This window comes from Nannospalax galili, unplaced genomic scaffold, assembly GCF_000622305.1.
Source record: "Nannospalax galili isolate Female #2095 unplaced genomic scaffold, S.galili_v1.0 scaffold14, whole genome shotgun sequence".
NCBI classification, from domain to species: Eukaryota; Metazoa; Chordata; class Mammalia; order Rodentia; family Spalacidae; genus Nannospalax; species Nannospalax galili.
Window position 1 is genome coordinate 3,979,717 of NW_008336953.1, and position 25,397 is coordinate 4,005,113.

At 41.9% G+C, this 25,397-nt stretch overlaps 1 protein-coding gene across 12 annotated transcripts in view; it reads right to left on the reverse strand.

The window, feature by feature from the left end:
• The window catches only part of Prtfdc1 (phosphoribosyl transferase domain containing 1), a 94,020-nt gene that overhangs the window by 63,145 nt on the left and 5,478 nt on the right, over positions 1-25,397 (reverse strand). For 7 of the 12 annotated variants that reach the window (XM_008831734.2, XM_029562912.1, XM_029562911.1 and 4 more), the window contains 2 exons: positions 19,935-20,041; positions 13,940-14,123 (listed from right to left, as the gene is read on the reverse strand). In XM_008831734.2, the coding sequence (XP_008829956.1) occupies positions 13,940-14,123; positions 19,935-20,041 (291 nt within the window). Of the gene's footprint in view, positions 1-12,629; positions 12,840-13,939; positions 14,124-19,934; positions 20,042-22,317; positions 22,596-25,397 lie in introns of those variants that run through there. The other 5 variants (XM_029562917.1, XM_029562914.1, XM_029562910.1 and 2 more) reach the window with 5 other exon arrangements.

The following is a 25,397-nucleotide window of genomic DNA, read 5'->3' on the forward strand; positions in this document are numbered from 1 at the left end:
CAATTACAAGTGATTAAAAAGAAATAGGGAGGGACTAGCTTCCCACGTGACCGGGGCTCTGAATTCAGTACAATAAGGAAAATGCTCAGGAAAATGCTCAAAATCCATTTTTAGGGCTACAGTTGTGGCTCAGTGGTAGAATGCATGTCTAGCTTGCCCTAGTTTGGATCCCCACTAACACTACAAAGTAATTAATTCGTTAAATAAATTTAAAATATCTATTTTCATCTTAAGAAATTATCTTACTATGAGAAAGACAAAGAACTTGTACATTTTCATTTCTTAGATAGGATCCTTTGTTGTTTTGGGTTTTTGCTTTGGGGGATCCTGGGGATTAAATCCAGGTCTGGGGAAGCCACAGGAAGGAAGAAGTGAGTCCAGGTGTCACGTGCCTAACCCTTCCCACAGCTGCCCTGGAACAGCACGGCCAAGGCCGGCCAAGGCCGGCCAAGGCCTGGAGTCACCAGCAGCCTCTGGTTAGCTTTTCCCTGGCCAGTCCCGTTGTTGCTGCTATCTGTGGTGTGAGCTGCAGGCCCTGGGTGCTAACAAAGCCCTTTTCCTCACTGACATCCTGTTGATACATGATTCTCTCACATGTGACCATTTGCTTCAAACTCCATCTCTGTTGTTTCAGAGAAAAAATGCGGACAGTTTTCAAAACAATCTTTCCAAGGAATATCAATTTGTGAATAGAAAATGAAATAATTCTTGTTCACAAAAACTGTGAATCCCAGACATTTCAAAATATGTTGAAATGATGTAGGTGGTTAGTGATAATACTTTAGTAATGGTAAACTCATGTCCTGCAGGATGTATGCTAATGTTTAAAATGAGAACAAGGCACTAAATTCAAACTGTACTTTAGCATAATCATAAGAGATTTTCAAGGGATTATATTCCTGTGAACATTTTCTAAGCCATTTTATTATATGTCCAATTGTGTTTTTATTTTCCCCTTCCAAATCTAAATTAGTTCTGCAAAAACTGCTGCCACTTTAAGTCTCTCTCATTCTCTCTCTACATATATTTTAATCTTTTTGGGACAGGGTCTGCAGCCCTAGCTGATCTGGAACTCACTATGTAGACCAGGCTGGCCTCAGTCTCATAGAGATCCACCTGCCTCTGCCTCCTGAATGCTGGGACTAAAGGCGTGCACCCCCATGCCCAGCAAGTGTCCATATTTTTTTTTGTCTTTTGATTTTTGAGACAGGGTCTCCCTGTAGCCCCAGCTGTCCTGGAACTCACTATGAAGACCAGGCTGGCCTCGATCTCATAGAGATCCACCTGCCTCTGCATCCTGAGTGCTGAGACTAAAGGCATGGACCCCCATGCCCAGCAAGTGTCCATATTTTTATAAAATACATATAGAATGCAACAATTCATAAGGACTACTGTGGTCTTGATGTTGAGTTTTCTATTCTATATTAGTTATAAAATATTGGTAAAACAGCCCAACTTAAAAAGGAAAATTATTTTGTCGCCTGTAATTATTTTTGTGCAGGAAATTAGATGTTATGCACTTATAACTAGTAAGTTACTACCTTGTTTAACCCTTTAGATACAGGTCAGATACAAATAAGTAAAAATGAATTAATATGCTTAATATACATATATCTATAGCATGCTTAAGTTCTATGGGGCCAGCAGGCTTTCAAATCACAAAGGAGGGAATGCAAGTGCATAGAATGTCCTGATGCTACAGCATACAAACTTCCTGTTGGGTCGAGCCCTGTTCAGGTTCTAGCAGTCTTCTCTGCTAATGGTTAAGGTACCCTGTTCTCACGTCACCTACTGGCACAATGGAATCACTAGGAATGGACATGATGTAGCTGGAATTGGGACTCTGCACTTACTAGGCAGGCAAGCAAAACCCAGCACCAGTTCCCAATGTCGTGCTTCTCTGTCTACTAGCTTTGGCTTTTCTGCCTGGGTCCCGGGATCCAATACCCACTGCGTGCTCTTTGTGCCATGTTCTATTTCTGATGCCTAAGTCCCTTCCTGCAAGCTCTCTCAGCACACCTGAGAGAGTGGGGAAGCATCCTTCTCCTGCTTTCCACATCTCCGGGGATGGAGTCCTTGGAATCCCACAGCTCCCAGATGAAACTGAGGTGTGTGATCACAGGCCGTGGTTCGGGAGTGAAGCAGACCTCCGCTTTTTAGCTGTGTGTCCTTGAGAATCCAACTAACTGACTTGATAGCCTCATCTGCAAAGGAAATGTTAGTAGCCCTGACTTGATAGAAGTCTTATGAGCATTTGATGCATTAACACAGACACAGACTTAGAACTGGCATTACCCACAAACACTCTGTGAGTACCAGGCTTCATTTGTAGTAGTACGCACCTGTCCAAGCCGCAAGATGGCCTGCATGCTACCTGGGCTGTAGTCTTTCATTATCTCTCAACTACCTGCTACCTACTTACTGCACTGGACTTCAGCTAGTATCTACACCCACAGCAGCTCACTCCAAACCCACATCTTCTTCCTGTCCCTGGATCCAACTGTTAAACATAGCTATGTCCTCAGATTGATTTTCCAAAATCTGCTTTTCTGTATAACTTTTAAAAAATATTATATCTATTTATGTGTGTGAGTGTTTTGCCTGCATGTGTATAAGTGTACCCATGTCATGCAATGCCTCAGGTCAAATGAGGGAGTCAGATTCCTTGGAACTGGAATTACAGATGATTGTTAGCTGCCATGTGGGTGCTGGGAATCGAACCTGGGTCCTCTAGAAGAGCAGTCAGTGCTCTTAACCACTGAGCCATCTCTCCAGCCCTTTTCTGTACAACTTAATAACTTGTTCTGCATTGTTCTCATAATTGTCCTCTCAGTGTTTGCTTTTCATAAGGAAAGTCCAACTCTGACAAGTATTCTGTAGCAAACTAAATTTGAATGTAAAGAATGCACACTAATAGAACCGGTAAGATGCTAGGAGGTAAAGGCCCCTGTCACCCAGCCTGAAGATCTGAGTTCAAGTTCCAGGACCCACATAGTGGAAGGAGAAGCGACTCCTACAATTTGTCCTCTGACTCCCCCCCTCCCACACGATAAACGAAAATGTAATGGAATTTTTCAAATAAAGAACTCACATTAATAAAATCCATAAATATTTATTAAAAGAGTATAAGGAACAATCATCCAAACCGTGAATGCAACATTATATGAAAGGGCTTGGATTTTTGCTCTTAAGAAAAACAAAAACAAAATCCTTTGACTTGATAGAAATCTCCAAAGTAACTTGCCCTGGGCAATGATGAATGATCTTTCTTTAGGCCAAACTAGATATTTGCTTCTCCCAAGTTTCTTCATTCGTTCATGCTGGAAGCCAGTGGTAAATATCTTAAGAACCAGAAGTCAGGGGATGGAGAGAGGGCTCAGTGGTCAAAAGCATGTGCTGCTCTTGCAGAGGACCCAGGTTCAGTTCCCATATGGCAGCTTGCAACTGTCTATAACACCAGTTCCAGGAGATCTGACGCCCTCTTCTGACCTTTGCGGGCACAGGCACACACATGGTGCAGTTACGTACATACAGTCAAAACACTCATATATGTATTTTGAAAACAGAAGTCAAAGGAGAAGCATGATGCTGGCGTGCCTCTCCAGGATGCACCTGAGCATGGCAGGTACTCGGCATCTCAGTATAAAGGTTGCTCAGAAATGACACCCTAGCTCTCACAAATACTTTCTATTGATTTTAAAGTTTTATGAGGCTTGGGTCAAGCTACGCCTATACCCGATTCATTCTTTAGCTATATTTTGGCTAGTTAAATACTTGCCAATGATATTGCTAAAGGAAGGGGGCACTATTAATGTTTTTATCAATTCCAAGTTGTAATTGTTTTTTGCATTTTATGATCTCCAAAATCAGAATGCACCTGAACAATTCAAGCCACACTGTGGCTTAATTTTGCAGTATATTTTCTTCTTGGTGGAATATAAAGAAGGTGTAATTTACAATCCATGATGCCTCCGATTTAGTGAAAATAAGTTAATTAGCATTTTTTTAAATCTGTCACAATTCTCTCATCTCACTTTCCTGTTCCTTTACTTTTGCTCTTTGTTTCTCTCTTTCTCTCTCTCTCTCTCTCTCTCTCTCTCTCTCTCTCTCCTCTCCTCTCTCTCTCTCTCTCCCCGAACTTTGGATAGATCCAGTACCCCTAAAGAGGTGGGGAACTCTTCTCCTATAGAGAACAGAATCTCTAAAGTACTGGAGTTGGAGCTGGAGAAATGGCTCAGCGGTTAAGCGCATTGGCTGCTCTTCCATAGGACCTAGGTTTGGTTCCCAGCATTCATATGGTGGCCAGTACCATCCCTAACTCCAGTACCAGGGGATCCAATGCTCTTCTGGCCTCCATGGGCATTGCACAGCACAGATTCACTTACATACATTCAGGCAAAATACTCATACACATTAAATAAATTAAAGTATTGGAGTCTGGTTTGCTCAGTCTAAGCCCAAGATGAGACTCTACTAAGGTGAGACCTCCCATTGCCAAAAGAAAAGGAAGAATTTAGCTAAAGGCACCTTCCTACATGAGGGTAACAGGGTGTGTGTGTGTGTGCACCACGTACATTGTACATTATACATGCACAGAACTGTCATGATGAAACTGTTTATGTCGTATGACTAATATACTCTCCTGGAAAGAAAGAATACAAATCTGGTTCAGCAAAAGGCCACTGTAGGGAAAAATGCAAACTACTTCCACTGGGATGCAGGCTCTGGTTCATCCAGTCAGCTCATGGCTCACCAGCATGGATGACCGAGGACTGACTTAAACCTTTGTTCTCGAGTGTGGCAATGAGGAAGGGAGGGAAACCGGATGTCAGCATTTCTCTGCCCTCATGGGAGCATGTTTGTGGCCAATGCTCAGCTTCATGCATATGCCTCTTCAATTCTGGTGCTAGTCCCAGGGACCACACCCCTCGCATGGCCTGTGGTTATACTTTGGGTTGAGTTTTACTTCCCATTTTTTTTCCCCCTCTTGATGTTGCTCCTACACAAGAATTACTAATTAATACAAAGCAGAATAGATTCAAAGAACCATGGTGGTGGTGTGTGTGGGGAACTCTAGCCTATTCAAAGTAGCATTCCTCTTCAAATTTTAAAATCTTGAAACTTGAAGATTTTCTTTGCTCAGGATGAGCTAACGAAATTGGTGGAAAATCAGCAAATTATAATGTTACATCCTCTCATAGGATTATATGTAAATTGATAAGCCTTTAAATTAGGACCAGGTTTAAGAAGGAGATTAGAAAAGCCTGGCAAAATATCACATCTACATGCAAAAAGGCAGGCTGAAATTCTACTCTGGCAAACCACAACGCTCGCCTTCAACCTCTCTCGGATCGCCTTTGTCTACTGGAAGCTCTTAGAATAGACATCGCGGAAGGCCTCCCACCCCAGCCTGATAGTGCTTTCCCAAACACTAAATAAGGTAGCCAAATCATGTCCTTTCTCTTTGATTCAATTCTCAGGAGTTGGTAGCAAGTTCAGAATTCAAGGTCGCTTCACAATTCTGCTGGATCTGACTTTCCAAAGAGCAGCGAGCTTTGAGTGAATCCAGAAAATAAACATATGTTCTTATCTTTTAGAATGTCTCCATGATGCGGAAAAGAAAGACAAAAAGATCATAGCTTCCTATAATTTTCAGGAAAACCTAGTGCCAATATTATTATTCATTTCCTTAGAAAGTACTTCAGAAAGTGGAATATTTGAATTCCATCAGGTCAAAATGGTTTACTATGAAGGCACAGTATTACGTTCAGGTTTGAGATACTGCAGATGGTAGACTGGTACATACAGTGCCATCATCAGAAACCCACGTCCCACTCCAGCCTAATGACAGTAAGGAAAGGGGAAGGGACAAAGATTAGCAATTATTTATGTGATTTATACTCTATGTAAGGCACCCAACAAGTGAGTTATTTTCCTCTGTTTTACATAATTAAACTTCAAAAATAATTTTAAAAAAGATCCTTCTTCCTAACCTACTAACACAGTATATAAAAAGGTTTAGAAAAAAAATAAGTGTACACTGTCAAATTGCAGGTGAGCACTCTTCCAGCAGCTCCAGGAGCTGTATTAGAGGGGCTGGAGAGATGGCTCAGCCGTTAAGAGCACTGGCTGTCGTGCAGTGGACCTAGGGTTGATTCCCAGCATCCACACGGCAGGTAACAGTTACTTGGAACTCCAGTTCCAGGGGATCTGATGCCTTCTTCTGACATCCGTGGACATTGTACGACAAGAGTGTACTTACATACATGCAGGCAATACACTTATATACATAAAATAATAAATAACAAATAATAAGTAAAACATTAAAAAAAAATCCAGTTAGGTAAATGTTAAAGCTTGGGAAAATGCTACCAATTCACTGGCTGAGGTCTCTTCTTGTAGCTTATTTCATCTCAACACTTCTCATGGTGGGCAGTACATTTTTTGTGGACAATCAGGATCTGAGGTCAAAATTGGGTTTGAATACTAGCTCTACCACTTACTATTTGTTATTTTTCTGTTGCTGTGATAAAACACCATGACCAGGCAGCTTATAGAAGAAAGAGTTTATTTGGTTTATGGTTCCAGAAGGAGAGTTCATAACTGTGGGGGAGACATGGAGCCTGGCAGCCAGAGACGCCAAGAGGTCACATCTCCAACCATACACAGGAATCAGAGCGTGAACTGGAAGAGGGAGAAGCTAAAGACTCTCAAAGTCCATGTGGCCTGACTTACTTCCTCAGGCAAGGCCATGCCTCCTGAAGGTTCTATGACTTCCCCAAACAGTGCCACTGACCAATCTGACCAAATGTTCAAATAATTGAGCCTGGCGGGGGAGGCATTTCCCATTAAAGGAACCCACGCTGGACATGTTATTTAACATGTCAGGTCTCAGTCTTTTCATGGATAAAATGGGTATAACATAATTACCTAATTGCTAATCATTGGAATCTATTGTTGAATTAATTAAGTTTTGAGTTTTCTTTTTTATTAGTTTTGAGACAGGGTCATACCCAGGCTGGCCTTGAACTCCTAATACAGCCAAGGATGATCTTGAGCTTCTGATCTTCCTTTTACTTCCCAAGTGCTGGGATTACAGGCATGTTCTACCAGATCCGGTTATGCGGCGCTGGAGAGTGAACTCAGAGCTTAGTGCATGCTAGGGAAGAACGCCACCAACCATGCCTTAGTCTCAACTTGAGTTTTCTTTATTCTTTTTTATCATCTCCAAGGAGAAATGCTGCATAACATCATAACGTTGTTCTTTCGGTGGCCGTTGACTTATTTTGTGGTTGCTATGTATTCAACCACTTTAGTTGCTTTAAAAAAAAAAAAGCCTCAAATCCCAGCACCCACATGGCAGCTTACAACTGTCCGTAACTCCAGTTCCAGGGGACCTGACAGCCTCTTCTGTACTCTGTGGGCATTGCACAACATGGGTGCACTTACCTACATGCAGGCAATACATTAAAAAAAAAAAAAAAAAAAAAAAAACTCTGGTGGACAGGACACTATTGTTTCATTTCGAAAAGATCTATTTTTTTTCATATTGTCCTATGTACTAACATTCCTTTATAATTATCATTATTATTTCATACTTTCTTTTAAATTGTTGGTTTATCTGTCCGTGCCTCTTTTACTGTTGTTCCTGCCGGTTGGACTTGCCTCTGGTGGACTGGGTCTTATGTACCATTTATAATTTTGGCTTGTAAACTTGGGTTAAATGAGAATTTGTCTATAGCAATGCTGCCTAGATTGAGGTACTCTCTGCAGAGAGGTTTTGGGCTGGTTTTTATTGGCCAACCTGGACGTATCATGGTCCGAGATCAAGTTGAATATTCTAGTCTCAGAATAAAGTTTCTAGACCACGTAGCTAAGGTAAACTAAAATGTCATCCTTCCATGCTATGTGTTTAAAAATTCTAGACTTGTGGTTACAAATTACACAGTGGGCTGAATGTGTGGGAGGGTGCTTGTCTAACATTTGTGAGAACCTAGTTTTGATCCTCAGCTCCACACACACACAAATATTACCCAGGGAAGATTTTCTTTTCCCTCCCTTACCCTAGTCAAGAAAGAAGCTAGCTTTTTGGGTCTCCCACTACAGAAAGGTGGATTTTTTTTTTTTTTAAGCAAAGGTATGTAACCCCAAGGACACCAAGCTTTAAGGTGGGGGATAGGTCTCATTAGCTTCCAATTTTATTTAGGCCCAAGACTTTATCATCTGTGTCTGCAGTAAGTGTTAAAACCAGATTGTCAAGACTGACATTCTTCCTCTGAAGCCTTGCCTCTGGACGGTTCACGTTTGCATTCTGATTCTCACATTCTTCATTTCTGCTCCTTGAATATTTCTAGCTTTTTTTGTGAGCAACAGTAAGCGTTTAAAAGGCTTTTTAGGTGTTTGTAATAAGAAATATTCCACAAAATTGCCACAGTTAAATTCTGTCTGTGAAGGCACATGTGTGTGAGTTTGAGAAAACCGAAATGCTTTAAAAATGTGTAACATTTGACAGAAAATAGAAAGTCATGAGAAATACATTACTTTGGTTACAGAAGCTGAAAAGCTCAGTCCAGGTAAGTAAGCTCATATGAGAGCTAACCCAATTTGATTTCTTACTGAACTCAACACTGAATACTTACATAAATTTCAGCGATATCATAAGACAAACAAGCTACTGAGCTCAGCCACGTGTGTGCACACAGGATGTCATGCATGTGATATCTTTTCTCTCGTGCAACTTGCATTAATGTCTTATAGAACATTAAGGTTTTGTGGAAAATTTATGGGGAAATGTTTGTGTGCTGTAAGGACACAGGCTTGAGACTAGGACAGTATTTCTACTATTCACTGGTTTGTAATGTTACAAGATTTAGTTAACCTCCGAGTCCCTGCTTCCTCCTGGATAGAAGTGGGAGAGGCCTAGGAGGATTTCAGTCAGGATTCAAAGAGATTCGAATTCTTCCAGCAAGTGCTTACTGAACACCAATAGAAAGACAGAAGGAAGGGTTGAAGGAAAAACTCGAGGGATGGCACAAGGGAGAAAGAGACCCTCAAAACGTTAAGGAATTCAGGTTGTCAATGCCCCTTATTCCGTTAAAGAACAGAAATGTGTTAGCCATGCCCAGCAATACATTAGCCTAATGCTAATTGCTAAGCAATCTTTTCTGGATTGCTACCGTTCATGCAAATGCATTTCCTGTCTTCTAGAAAGTTTAATGTAAGAACGAAGACAAGTCAGATTGCTTACAGCTGTGAGATGTTCAGAGTCATATGTCCCCCAGGAAGGTACAATGAGAATCTGTGGGAAAAGTGCTCTGACAAGACTTACAGATGCTAAGGACTGGGCCACAGTGAAACACAACCTTTGACGAAAATGAGCTTTCATCCTTTTATCTTCTAAAAGAAGTCTTAAAAGAATCACATCACCTTGTTCTGGGGGTAAGCATGGAAGGGGTCCTACCCAGGCTCTGAAGGAGAACAGCGACGGTACTAATCTTCTTCGCTGTCATTCAATTTCACACAAAATGGATCTCAGTTTTCATCAGGCAACAGGATAGAAGATATGATGGTTGGTTTTGATTGTCAGTCTGACAGAATTTAGAACCACCTAGGAGAGACACCTTTGGGAGTGTCTGTGAGAGCGTTTAACTGAGGGGAAATCTGTCACTAGGATGACAGTTCTTGACAGAAACAAAGGAAGAAAGGCTCAGGGTTTAGTCCCCAGGCATGGAGGAGCAGATCAGCTAACATCATGGTAACGGAGCATGTGGCCCAGGCTGCTCTCATGGCAGCAAACCAGGAATAGCCCCCCGCCCCGACTTCCTTTAACAAGAGCCCACCTCCTAACAGTCCCACAGCTTCCCAGAGCAGCACCACGTACTGGGGAATAAACAGCCAAATAAACATCCAATCCATGCACCTGTGAAGCTGTGGGGACATTACATGTTCAAGCCAGAACAGAGATGCTTGCAAGATGTCTGAGCCCTGTGAATAGGTTTGGAGGTATAAAGAAGCACCGGGTGCCCTCACAAGAAACTGAGCTGTTCCCGTTCTCCATATTTGATGATGTTTATTAGTTTTTTTAAATTGGTCTCTGCCCTCAGGTGTGTTGAAAGAGCTCGGCTTTACAAAGGGACAGCCAGTTCCAGCCTGACCTAGCAATGAAAGCATCTGCAGACGGGCAGAGCTTACGTCCATGTGCTACCTGCTCATGCCAAAGCCCAGACTATGACTATGGGTCCCCCATCCATTTCTGATGCAATTTAATTAGAGGGAAGTATTTTCTGAATGAGCAGGCAGACTTTTTCATGAGGTAATCACTCAGAAGAAGCACTGTTTGGTCAGAAGAGGCATCACAATTGGGTTTTAAAGAACTTAAGGTATGAGACAAAAACAAAGATGTGTATGAGACTGAACGGCAATGGGAAAGAACTAAAGCTGATGACTGCCTTGTCTCTCGGAGCCCTGGGCACGAACCACAATAAATAAATAGAGGTTGTCTAAAAGATTGACAATGAAAAGACAACAAAAATAAGAAAAATCACAGCACGGTTCACCGGGGAGCACAATGCTGTTAGTTTCAGCCAGAGAAACTGTATTTTAGTCTGAGCCTCAAAAATTCAAGCCACTTCCAAAGTGTAATTTTGGCAATAGAATTAAACCAGACATAATATAAAAGTCACTGGAAACTCCCCCAAAGAGTTAAAAATTAAACACGACACAATCTCCAATGAAACAGAAGTCACACCTATTGTGGTGGGCACACCTATTAGATATGCTGAAGAGGTGGAGGCAAGAGGGTTGCTAGTTCAAGGCCAGCCTGGGCTATACATTAAAAAAGGAAAGAAAAGAAAGGGAAAGGTCACAATAGAAATTAGAAAATAGTCAACATAAAATAAAAGCAATATATCAAACAGATGGGATGTAGCTACTTTATTTTGTGACAGGATCTTACTATGTAGCCCTGGCTGGTCTGCAACTCACTGTACCTCAGACCTATGAACCAAATCACCACCTTAGGAGTTTAGAAAAATAAAAAAAGCAAGAAAGAAAAAGCATAAACTGGTACAACTGAGAACAGTAAGAAAACAGAAAATCAAGGAAACTGGCTCTTTGAAAAAAATAATCTTAAAGACAAAGTTATGGGAGCACAGGAAAAGGAGGGGACGCAACTGAATAATATCACTAGCAACCCTGCAAACACTAAGAAATAATGTGAATATATAATAAGCAACTTCAGGATCCTAAAGGGAAACATCTAGAGAAAATGAACATATGTCTTCAAAGATACAAAGTACTAAAGTTCACTCAAGAAGAAAAATAATCTGAGTACTACTGTATAAATTTAGAGAAACTGAATTCCTAGTTAAGAATGGTATTTGTCACTTTTTGCTGCTGTGATAAAACATCACGACCAAAAGCGACTTATGGAAGAGTTTATTTGGGTATCCGAGGGAGAGTCCTCCATCACAGCAGGGAAGGCATGGTGTAACAGGCTCGGCTAGAGCAGGAAGCTGAGAGATCACATCTCAAGAAGCAGAGAGCAAGAACAGGAAGTGGAGAAGGCTATAAACCCTCAAAGACCGCTCCAAATAGTGCCACCAACTGGGGACCAAGTGCTCAAATACTCGAGTCAGTGGGGAACATTACACATTCAAAGCACTGCAAGTCCCTTCTGGCCGTCCAGGAGTGGTGGCTCACATCTGTGATCCCAGCAGCAGAGACACAATAGTCTTGAATTTGTGACCAACCTGAGCGAAACTGTGAGTTTCAGGTTAGCCTAAGGTACATGAGACCCTGGCTCAGAAACAAAAATCAACCTGTGCTGTATCTTTGCAAAGGAATTCTACTTCAGAAGTAAGGGCTGCTGACACATTCAAGTGTATCAGGCTACCATGTATGCATGCACTCAGGCCCTATGATTACATTTATATGGTATCCTGGAAAGAGACTTCGAGGGATACACAACATATCAGTAGTTTCCAGAGGCCTGGGGTTGGGAGAGAGGCTCTCTACAAACCACAAAAGGGCATTTGGGATGGTAAGGAACTGTTCTGTACCTAATCTGTAGAGATTTACATGATGGTATTTGCTGAAATTCAACAGAACTACAGACTAAAAGGGATGACTACTACTGCATATGAGTTATACCACATGAACCCTCATTTTCATTTTAAGGAGACTTTAGAATGGATTTAGAAATACAACAATGATCAGGGCCCAGTGAGTGAGGAAACTTTTGTTAGGCTAGAAGAACAGCTACTTAATCTGAGGTGAAAGGAACCTAAGGAGAGGAAAAGATTTCAAGAAAGCATGAAACCAAGCAACCAGGATGAGGCGGACCACATAAAGGCAGAAGCATCTTCCCTGTAGCCTGGGAGATCCAGGAAATCAGAAGATGCCTCTTCAGAAGGGACGACCCAAATGCAGCTGCTCTAGACCTGAGGCAACTGGAAAGCATCACATGAACAGTGTGGGGAGCAGAATTCCTAGATGGCCCTTGAGAATCCCATCCTGGGTGCAGGCATCCTGACCATCTTCCTCACCTGAGTGTGAACGAAACTCGAAAATGTGGCAGGAATTCTCTTCTCAAGGTTAGATGATTTGTCAGCTGACGGGGTGAACAATACCTAGTCAGGTGAGCTAAGAGGAAGGCTGGGGTCCTAAGGGCAGCCAGAGGAATGGAAAGTGGGCTCCAGCATAACAACAGCAAGGAAACAGGATCTGACTTCTGACAACAGCCAGAGTTTCTGGAAAAGGCTCCCAAACCTCAGCCGATCAAAATCCAGCTGGGAAAGATTGGACAGAGGAACGAGGAATACCAAGCTCAGATTTCTGACCTAAGAAACAGAGCATTAATAAACCCATGTAGGCTTCAGGTATTCCGTTTGTGATGATTTAGGCATGTACCAATAAAAAGCCAATTCAGAGTGATTCATGAATTCAAATGTCAACATAGTTTAGTCAATGAAAATATTGCCAGGGTTTTGACTGCAGGAACTTCTCAATGCTCAGTGAGCTAGTTTAATGACTTAATAGCCATTACCTAAAAAAGCATCACACGTTAACATCATGATGAGGAGATCAAGGCAACGATGTCGGTGGAAAGTCACTGGTGCCAGTTCAATCCCAAGGTGGCCCAGGAAGCCCATCATAAATTTGGTGGAGGGGCTGTTGTGGGTGAGCCCCTGCCCTGGTCTCCTCACACTTGATCAGGACAGCTGCCCTCTCCAGCTTTCCCTTCTTTAGCTCAGGTCATGACTGCAGAGAACCTAGTCTCCTCCCTGGGCTGGACACCCTCCCACAGGGCTCCAGGGCCAAGGGTAACACCCAGGGTCGAAGCCCATTGGCCTCCAATGGACTGTCTTAACACTGACCACACTCATTAGCTTTATTAGTATGAATGAATGCATGAATCATGGCTAAAGAGTCTTCCCATATATGTGAACACAGAAGACTGTAATGGGAGTTCTTGGAGTGGGTTGTAATGTCATTCCTAAAGAGTCTCCCCATGTGTGAACACAGAAGACTATAATGTAAGGTTTTGGGGTTTTTTTTCTGGTCTTTTTGAGACGGGGTCTCCCTGTAGCCCCAGCTGGCCCAGAACTCACTATGTAGACCAGGCTGGATTTGAACCCACAGAGATCCACCTGTCTCTGCTGGGATTAAAGGTGTGTGCCACCACGCCTGGCTAATGTTAAGTCCTTACAGTGGGTTGTAATGTCATTCCTAGAGTCTTCCCATGTGTGAACACAGAAGACTATAATGTAAGTTCTACTGGGTTGCAATGTTCTTAGACATTTTTTTAAAAAATTACTCTTTGTTTTAATGTTTAAAAGTTAGATCCTTCATTTTCATAACTTTACTAGCTCTTTTATGCTAAGGAAATGCAAGTTCTAAAAATTATGCAACAACAACAACAGCACATGTTATGACTTACCTTGTAACTTTTTAGTCTGATGAAATCAACTTTCATAGACACGAATCGATCAGAATTTCGGCTGATGCTCTTAAGGTGCTCCACAAGATCAGCACAGAATTTGTAACCCCCTTTCAGCACACACAGGACTAGTATGTCATCGTACCCTATGTCTTTCATTATATCCTTAGCTAGCCGCTCAATTCTGAAAAAAGTAAGAAATAAAAAAATACAATAAAGTACAACTACTTCCAAGTATTTTGTTCCTGTAATGAAAATGCTGGCTATACATATCAGATCATTCAGGTGAATATGGAGAAAAGCTTGCGAAACAGAGAGCTTCAGGCAGAAAAGGTTTGTTCAGATTGGATGCAAAGATGTTCAAAAGTACTTCCAAGAGCTACCTCACAAGGTATCCCTGCTTCTGTATGTCGTAAATAGTAAGGCACACAGATCATGAATACTATCTATTCTTTCCATCTATTCTAACAGTCCCTATTTGTTAGCCTTTACAAGCTTTGATGGTATTTGCTGATATGCTTACTTGATAGCACAGAAAAAGGAAATAGAGAGTGACTCAATCACTTTACACTGGAAGAAAAGTCAAGCTCATTGTAACAATTAAAAAAAAGGGAGCACACACATATGTGAAAGATGCCCCCGAGAAGAGCGGCAGGAGGTGGCACAATGTGGAGGATGCTCCTTGGAGTTGTGCAGTGAACAGCAGCCTTGGACTGCCTGTGATAGCTTATTGGGACAAATGTACATTTCTTTCGACCTGTTTCTGGTTTGCAAATGCGTAGCCGCTCACTACACAAAATTAAAACCTTAAATGGAGACAAGATCTCAAGCATGTACTTAAAAAAAGTCCTCCCTGACATTTAAATGGAGCTGGAGTAAAACAGATGAACTGAACAATTTGTGAAAGCTTCTGTACAGCACAGGACACCATCATTCAAGTGAACAGACAACCTACAGAATGGGAAAAAAATGTTACCAGCTATACCTCTGACAGAGGGTTAGTATCTAGGATATACAAAGAACTCAGAAAACTAAGTATTAAAAAAATGTTCAACATCTTTAGTCATCAGGGAAGTGCAAATTAAAACCACACTGAGATTTTATCTTACCCCACTCAGAATGGCTAAGGTCCAAAAAACAAACAAAAACAAATGTTGGCAAGGATGTGGGGAAAGGGGAGCTCTTATTCACTTCTGGTGAGATTGCAAACTAGTGCAGCCACTGTGGAAATCAGTGTGGAGGTTCCTCAAAAAGCTAGAAATTGATCTACCATATGGCCCAGCCACACCACTCTTAGGCATGCACCCAGAAGACTCTATATCCTACTACAGAAACACCTGCTCATCCATGTTCACTGCTGCCCTTTTCATAATAGCCAGAAATGGGAAACAACCTAAATATCCATCAACTGATGAATGGATAATGAAGGTGTACATGTACACAATAGAATATTACTCAACTCTTAAAAATGAAATTATGAAATTTGCAGGTAAATGGATGGAACTTGAAACAATCATCCTGTGTGAGGTAACCCACACCCAGAAAGACAAACATCACATGTTCTCTCTCACAGATAGATGCTAGCTTTGAAATCTTAGATATGCGTGCCACAATCTGAAAATCCAGAGAAGTCAGGAAACAGGAGGGGAAGGTTTCCTGGAAGGGGAGGTAGAATGCAGTGATACGAAGGAGGAAAGGACAGTAATAAAGTAGGAAGGGTTAAATGGGGCAGGGAGTGGAAGCGCAGGGCAGAGGAGGGAGTGTGGGGTGGGATAACTAACATTAAAGGCCTTTAGAAAAAGCCACATGGAAACCTACCACTACAGAAGCTTCTTAAAGTATATACATATACATTATAAAAAGATATTAGAAGGAGTTACTGTATAACAGGGGAACACTGTCCCTACTAGACACCACAGGCTAGGAGAGTAAAAGCACAGTGCCAGGAATGGACTCCCTCTTTTGAAGCTATTGACCAGGGGTCCTACAGACCTTCAAATAATACTGGGCATTGCCCCTTGTCTTGGTTATCCACCAGAACTTCATGGTAAGACTGTATTGCTAAAGACTATGTCCATGAGCTGTAGCACAAACAGGGAGAAATCAAGCTGGTGCTGACTTCAAAGCCTCATCTCTACTGGCTAGTGTTCATAGTGCTGGAAGGTGCTATGCATGCTACCTGAAGAAAAAATTAATCATCATCCTTACCCAGCTGTGACTCCTGCAAGCTATAACAACTGGCCTGGCAAGATATGCCCACCAGAGCCCATACCTGACATTGACATCAGACCTATGAACCTGAGGCTAGACAGGTGACAGGCCATAGGGGAGAGCCCAATACTAGTTTTCTGCTAAATAGATATAGTATTGAACTGATTCCTAATGACATTGTTATACCCACAGATTAATGCATCTCTCAACTCTCAGCAGATGTGTTTCCTTCTGCAGCAGATGGTGATTAACAGAGAAACCCACAAGTGGCCAACATACAGAGAACAAGAGGCTGCAGAGCGCTTATCTCTGAATAGGACACCTATGTCAAACTTCTGCCTCCCAAGATTCAGAGGTCATTGTGGAAGAGGAGGTAGAAAGATTGTAAGAGCCAGAGGTGGTGGATGACCACAAGGAAACAGTTTTCCAGACAGCTGATCAGTTACTCATATGAACTTACAGCAATGGTGGCAGCATGCACAAGTCCTCTGCAAGCTCAAACCAGAGAAGATCCCAGCTTAGATGTGGGGAAGTGGGTGAGAAACCAACCCTACCTCAGGAACTATTGGCAACTGATGGCTGAGGGGACAGGGAGAGTCAGTGTCTTTCAAGGGTGTGACTCTCAGCAGGTTAACCAAGCTCCAGTGGGTGGACATTTGGGGACACAAATTAGATGTGCTAGGCCTTAGTGTACATATAAAATAAGAGTACATTGAATTGGGCAGGGGACAGTAAGGGGAAGTATGGACACAGGAAGGGATCTAAATACCATCAAAATATTGTATGAAAATTGCAAAAATTCAATAAAAAAGGGGAAAAAATCTCCACCAGCATTTAAATGGAATAAGATTTTAAGAAGATGAATGGAACTATCCATATACACATATAATTTTATGTTCCCTATAGTCTACATGTTATATATATATATATATGTATATTCCATACACACTTTTCTAAGTGTGCATGTGCAGGTACACACATAGAGTGGTGGCTATATTTTTAGGCAGTATTGCTCTAAATACGATCACCCAAATATTGTGCATCATAACACCTGTCATGCTCTTTACAAAGGGACATTTGCATTTATAAATTTTTAAAATTACATTATTTGTTTTGTGTCTGTGTCTATGTGCACACACATGTATCACAGTGTGTGTGTGTGTGTGTGTGTGTGTGTGTGTGTGTAGGTCAGAGGAAGAAGCTAATAAGAAAATGACAAAACCAGCCACAGAACGGGAAGAAAATATTTGCAAACCATGCATCCAATAAAGGACTTGTTATATATCTTTAGCTCAACAGGAAAACAAACAATCAAAATTTTAAAATGGCAAAAGAGGGGCTGGAGAGATGGCTCAGTGGTTAAGGGCACTGGTTGCTCTTGCAGAGGACCTGGGTTTGGTTCTCAGCACCCACATGGCTCATAGCCATCCATAACTCCAGTTCTAGGGGATGATGCCCTCTTTAGACCTCCATGGGCATTACATGCATGTGGTGCTCTTACATGCATGTAGGTAAAACATTCATACACATAAAATAAATAAAAGTGGAAAAAGACTTGACTAGATATCTTGCCACCCCCACAAAAATGAATATGAATAAGCCAATAAGCACAGTAATGATTCAGAAAATATAAGTTCAAATCACAGTGAGAGATGATTATACATCCATTAGGATGCCTACAGCCCAAAGGCCAGACAGAATAAAATGTTGTAAAGTATATAGAGAAACTGGGATTGGATTATTAGTGGGGTTGGAAAATGGTGCAGCCACTGCAATAAATAACCTTACTGGGAAGCCCAGAATTGTACTCCAAGAAAGCCATTCAGAAGTGAAAAGATGCATTCATAACAAGAATTATATGTATATTATTCACAAGTAAAAATCAGAAAGCCAAATATTCATCAGCTGCTGAATCCCTGATTAGATGTATGATTTTATTTTCATGAAATATCCCAAGAAACAAAGTTATAGGGAAAGAAAGCAGATTAGTAACTGCCTGACAGTGGGATGATGGCAGTGCAAGGTTGGACTGTGGAGACGGGTGGCCACAAGCAGTGAATTCTGTAGTCTGGAGATGGGTGGCCACAAGCAGTGAATTCTGCAAAGTATATTTAATGTTTATTTTAAAGGCAAGGACTGCATTCCTGGGCCTAACCCAGACCTCCGATGCAGGAATTACAGACAGAAAGGGTAACAATATGCTCTCTAACACTTTCACTGGGCAATTCTGCTGGACACAGAAAGGCCTAGCATCTTTACACCCTGGACTCAACCATGTTTTAGATCAGGATGCATTGATCTAAGACCACAAAATGCAAGTGAGAAAGCAAGAAGTTGTTTAAACAAGGGGCCTCCTGAACTGATTTTAAGGGAAACTGCTTCTGAGAGATGAAAACGTGAACAAATGAAGTCTTCTACATAAAGTTGATTTCATTGTTTGAGTCAAGAAGGCTTTATTACATTTTTGGTCAAAATTTCCAAAATTTCCATTAGTAGGTCAATGAGATTTTGCAGTTTGGAAAAACGTACAATTTCTCAAATTCATTTGATGATGGAATTTCTCTCCCTTCTAAGGATCACATTTGTTTGCCCTGGAAAATCTATCTTAGGTCATGAAAAACCCCAGACTAGAACTTATCTTAACAATATACTGCAAATTGAGGGAATAAACAAGACACATCTGATACAATGGAAATTTAATGAAATCTTGAAATTTGTGAGGAAGAATGACATTTACTTTTCTCATTAAGAGTGATTAATGAAAAGATAATACTCTAGGGAAAGTGTCCAATGGGTGTTTTTGAACTCTCTCTTGTTTTGAAGACTTAGCTCACAGCATTAACTTTAACCCCAGAAGACCGTAACAGACTGGAAAACAGCAGAGGTAAGGGCAGAAGGTAGGCTTAGCCCAGGGACCCCAATTTTCCACTCTCCACTGTCTTTCCATCTGATTCTGGGCCTCTGATGATTCTGGGCCAGATAGTAGGCTACCCAGGCCCAGAAGGCTTCCATGTGAATGTGAAGGCTTAAGTATTCAGCCCTACAGGAACAGCTCTGTTTTGTTAAAGGGGTGTGACCTACAAATCCCAGTGCGAGGTAGGCTGAGGCAGAGGTGGCCTTTTGAAAACCAAGAGTAAGATGAAATGATTCAGGGCCCTAGAGCAGGAGAGAAAATATTTGGGAAAGCTGAGCAGCTAAAAAGTCGCCAAAGGAGGTCTGTGTAGACCAGCAGGAAAGAGCGAGAACAGTGTGACAGAGTAATTCTCCAAGGGTGGTTTTAAACTGCAAGTGCTGCTATTCTCAAAACATGACCCCTAGCCAGGAAAATTGACCCTATGCCAACTGACCACTGGCCTGTGACATGCTTTGGTTCAAGAGAACTGAAAGTTGCAGGGAAAGTCAGGGTTTTGAGGATGTGTCCTGTGAAGGTAAAGTTCACTTTTTGACTCTTCTTCCTGGTTAATTCAAATGTCTGTGAAAAGCATGAGGCAAAGGGTTGGGGGATATTGGGAGGGAGGCCGTGCTTTCTGGTCCCCCACTCATGGTTTGAACTGGACGTTGGTACTGAGAGGTTGTTATTCTCATAGTTTAAATGTGTATAGCCTTCTTACCATTCCTCCTGAACAAATGCCCAGGTATACCGTTCTATTAACGTGCACATTCTTTGTAGTTCAAATTTGCTATCCTAAAGAAGTCCTCTCTACCACTAAAGAAATGGGCTGAGGAATAAGGTTCTTAAGTCCTGCAGGATTCACAGAGGGGGTCATCCCAACACAACACTCACCTGTCCACTATGATGCCATGTGGTATAAGCACACACTCAAGGTCTCCATAATAGTGCTGTGGGTACGTGAACAAATCCAAGTCATATCCTGGCCAATTATCCATAAGCTGTAAATCAAAGTAGTTTGGTTATGGCATTTTTCATTATTGATATATTTAAAACTGTAAATAACAACAAAAACTCATTTGAAAATCAGAATAATGCTGAATACAGAGAATAAATTTGCATATCTCAATAAATTAATATACTCTCTCAACCTAGGAAAAGCGCAACGAAAAGAGGTTATTTGCTTATTGCAACCTGAAAAAAACAACTTAGTACTAAAATGAACAGTGTGCTCCCTTCCTATTTGTGCTGTATAATAAAAACAAACTTGATATCTTATAGCTAACCTGATAGACCCATGCAGAAGAACATGTTTATGTGAGGACTGGCAATGTAGTTCAAACATACAGTGAGTGCCTCGCGTGACTGAAGCCTTGGGTTCACTCTCTGGCACTGTAATAAAATAAAAATCTATAGGGGATGGAGAGATGGCTCAGCGGTTAAGAACTCCACTGGCTGTTCTTGCAGAAGACCCAGGTTCGAATCCCAGCGCCCACATGGCAGCTAACAATGGTCTGTAACTCCAGTTCCAGGGGATCCAACAGCCGACAGGGGTACACTTACCTATGTGCAGGCAATACATGCATACACATTAATTAAAAAAATAAATAAAATTTTGAAAAAAAAAAAAAGAAAAGGGATTATGAATCTCACTGAATGGAGTCAAAGGGTTGTTACTGTCCTTAGAAATGTCAAGGCAGTTGTTTATGTTTAACTGTGAACAAATAAAAACTTACTGTTTAAAAAATAGGTATGTGTTTGCATCTAAATTTAAAATAGTATCACTATGCACAGGCATACTTACAGACATGCAGGCAAAACACTAATTTATAAAATAAAAATAAATAAATAAAAATTAAAATGAAAAGTTAAAATATCACCACACTGTAACATTTATAACCCTATGTATCAGCATCATGATGCATCCTACATTTCTATTCATGTAACTGTCTCTTTTGTCGGGAAAGTTTACCATGAAAAGTATATCCTGGAAGTACAGTGGACCCAGACCTCTGAGTGCTCCTGTTGGTATAGACTTTAAGAGCGTGCTCGGCACTGGGGACTCTGACTAGTCCAATTGGGAATAGGACTGAAAACAGAAAACAGAAAACAAAAAAACTGGCCTATGCACAGGACACTTAGAATTAGATGTAGAAGCTTCCTGTTGAGAACAATGACAAAATGTGGAAGAAAATGAGGCAAAGGATGCAAAAATGTTTTGTATTCAACCTTTCTGTAGCTGACTTTAGATTCCTCTCTTCAGTCATTCCTCCACACCTTCAAGGGCCTCCTGGGTCTAGCTTTGCTGTGGAGGGCTTTGTAATGTAGACTCATCTTGACTTTCTAGCTCACCTATCTACTCCCTGCCCTCAGCTTGGTTTTCAGTCCATTCATGATTCATATATATATATATATTTGTGTTGTCCACATACTCCTGGGTGTGTGTCCATTGGAGCATGACTCACCTAGCAGGGCCTCTGCCTCTCCAAGAAGCCATCAACTGTCACTAGCTCCTTAGTTAGGGGTGGGCGCTCATGAGCCCCGTCCCCCTCCATGCTGGAATGCTGACTGGCTCAATTTAGGGCAGGTCTATGCAGGCAGCCGCAACTACTGTGAGTTCATGAGTGCAACAGTCTTGTCATGTCTAGAAGGTACTGTTGCCTTCTGGCCCTCCCCGACCTCTGGCTTTTATAGTTTTTCCACATCCTCTTCCAAGATGGTCCCTGAGCCTTAAGGGGAAGGGTGTGATACAGATGTCCCGTTTGTGCCTGAACACTCGACAGACACTTATTCTCTGTACTTTGGCCAGTTGTGAGTTCCTGTATTGAACACAGTTCACTGTACTAGGAAACTTCTCTGATGAGGGCTGCGAGCTGCACTAATCTATGGGTATAGCGATATGAATTTAGAAGGCAGGTTGATATTATGTCCATTTAACAATATAGTAGTAGGTTTACTCCTGGGGCCTATGAGCTCCCAGTCATGGGTTCTTGGCCAGTTTTACAGCATGTGTTTCCTCCTGTGGGGTGGGCCTTAAATTCATCAGAAAATAGTTGATTACCCCTATAACATTCAGGCCAGTATGGCACCCATGAGCATATCTTGCCATGCCAGTCATTGTTGTAGCTCAGAGGTCACAGCTGGATAAGACTGTTGATGATTTTTTCCCCTTCAAAAGCCTGCTAACCAGTAGGGAGGATGCTTCCTTGTCAGCACCAACTGATTTCTCCATGTCCTATGACCAAAGCATGTGGTGTCTTCAGCAATAGGCTCTTACCATCACGTTCCAGGAAGCAACCAAGAGCACCAGCAACAACTTGCATTGTCCTGGAGGTCTGTAAGACACCCCATGATTCTTCCTAGCTCCGTTCCCTTTCTTCTCTCTCTCTTTGTACGCCAAAGTCATCGTCCTCTTGGGAGCTCAGGTCAGGCCCACTTCTTCCTAGAAGCCTTGCCGATTGCTCTCATCTTGGGGTTGATGTCTCTCTACCTTTGGGGTTCCTTGTAGTCTCTCTTTTAGCAAAGGCTCTAGCCCTGGCTCATTGAGAACATCCTTACATCTTCTACGCTCAGGCTCTGTCTTATCTGTTTGCTGCTGGTTACAGTCCATTCATAGTCATACAATTTTGTGCTGAGACATTCCCCTGCTCCCTCTGCCCCATATGCAGGACTCAAAACCAGCTCCCTTTTGCTCAGGTTTTAGAAAGGAGGTTTCAGGTGTAGCCACTGTTGTTCCAGTTTTTGGCTCTAAAATGTCAGCCAAACTGAAATCATGCCATTTCTCCCCAAATTTATGCTTTCCATGTCTCCGGAAAAGACAGCTCATTCTTCTAGTTCTTCAAACCAAAACCTTGGCAGTGGCCTCCTTCCTTCCTCTCATCCTCCACACGAACCCCTTGGTTCATCCTGTCCTCGCTCCCTCCAAATGGAAGCAGGACCACATCCGACCATCTCGAGTGCTGTGTCTCTGTCCCCATTCAGGTCCACACCACCATCATCTCTCTCTGGACCATCCCAACAACAGGTGCATGTGCTTGCTTCTACATTGGCATTCGCCTGCATGGCAGCCGTAGGGCTCTTTGAGGAGTGCACCTCACATCAGGGCAGCCTCCCACTCAGACTTTTTCAAGGACCTCTCACTTCATGCTGAGTAAAACCCAGACTCCTTGCCATGGCCTGCAAGCACCCAACTCTCCTGATTGTCTGGCACTGAATTTCCTCCTTCGCTCTAGCCACTGTTCGTTGATTGAATCTGATGGAAATGCTTAGTATTTGCTATTTCTTTAGCCTAAAGTCCTTTTCTTTCAGATGGCCACATGGCTTGCAAGTTCTTTTCTCAAGGCTTCGTTCAGTGTCACCTCTACAGAGGCCTTTCCTGACCACATATATAAACTGACACCTTCCTTTTCCATCCTATCTCTGTATCCTTCATATCTAGTTTTACTTAATAGTATATTACCACTAAATGTGGAGGAGAGAGAGAGAGAGAGAGAGAGAGAGAGAGAGAGAGTTGTGTATTCTGACTTGCCTCCTTTCCTTATTTATAGTTCAATGCCCAGTGCTCAGACCTCTGAGCCAAAATCTGGCATGTGCCATAAAGTGTTCAACAATCAAATGAATGAAATAGTTTCAATTCACACACAATCCAACTATTTGAACTCCAGCCCCATGCCTGTGTGTGATTAAAAATGACCACTGTTCAAAGTTCTGGATATTTACAGCTGTCACACTGTCCAGAGAGTGTATGCCATCTACATACTTGAAAAGTATCACATTTGGTGCACCTGCACCAGCAAACTGGTTGGTGGGACAGTTGAACCTGTATGGAGAAACTCTGGCTCCCATCCTGCAGATTCCTGGAGTCTGCTGTAACCTCTAATACCAGAGTGGCAGGTCAGAGTGTGGCCTAGCAGCTGTACCTGAGTAACATCCAGCTTCCATGACAGCCTCTGGCATAGCAAAGACCTCCAGGGAGATCACCCAAGCACTTTCTGGTGCTCCTTCTCCACACACGCTCCACTTCCTGGAGTCCTTCTTCTCCAGGTATCAGTAAGTAGTGGTTGTCTGAGCTTATGCCTCCCTCCATGCAAACCCTTTACTGCTCTTTGATCTGAATCTCAGAGACTGCTCTCTACTCCAAACTCAAGTTCTGCTTTCTGAGTCTTACTGCAATGAGGTTAGGGAGACTCAGTTTCCCCTCCCTCCCTCCTTCTTTCTCCTCATTCTCTTCCTCCTGCTCCTCCTCCTTGCTCCCCCTTCCCCCCCCTCCTCTTCATTATTCTTTTTTGAATATTCTTACTGGTTGGCCTGGAACTTGCCATGTAGACTAGGCTGACCTGGAATTCAGAGATCTACCTGCCTCTACTGCTGAGTGCTGAGATTAAAGGCCCACACTATTACACCTGGCCCTCCCTTTTAGTACAATGACTCATACATAAGTTCATAATAAGTGCTTAACAAGTGAAGAAAAAAATATATGAAAGCCAAAGAGAAGGAAAAGATGATAAGAAAATCATGAAACAGATCTGTCCATGAAGACTGTATGTAATGGCAATCAGCTCAGAGGCAACATGAGTAAAACTAGGTAGCACAGACTTAAAAGTCTAACACCTCTGGGTCAAGTCTGTTAGCTTGGTATCTTGGGCATGTTAATGTCTCTAAAATGAAGCCAATGCCTGCCTCACATAGCTATTGTGAGTATTATATAGGATAGATAATTAATAAAGATTCAGCAGCGTGTGGTCTGTAGCACTTACACAAGGAATATTAACCATGTAGATGTATGGAAACATCAATTGCTTATATAACACTTATATAAATACATTTTAATTCATTTAAAGAATACCTCAATGCTATTTGCCAAAGTCCTATTACCCCAGTTAAAGCGGTAAGCGTAAATCTGGAAAAATGCATTTCCCTAAAACTATTCCACTAATCCCCAAAGGGCAGTATTCCAATTGCTCTGAAACACTGTTTCCATTGCTGAGATAAAAGACAACTAGAGAAGGAACTCCCAGTTTATGCTTTGCCATCTTCGCATATGAGTTCTGTGATAATAAGTCTAAATCTGGAAGGATGCAGGGTCCTCTGGAACTTAGGTAATTACCTCACTTGCTTAAAAAAACAAAACAAAACAAAAAAACAAGGAATCTTTAGATAGTTTCAGAATCACAGATAATATGCTGTAAGTTTAGTCTTTCTCTGTTCCAAGAGGAAAGACACTGCCAAGCTGGGGAAGTGGCAAACACATTAACTAAGTCGTTGTACACAGCATCTCAACCACGGAGCCCATCTCACTCTCTTTTTCTCATCTGAAGCTACAATGAAAGCTTTCTAAGTCATACATACATACATATA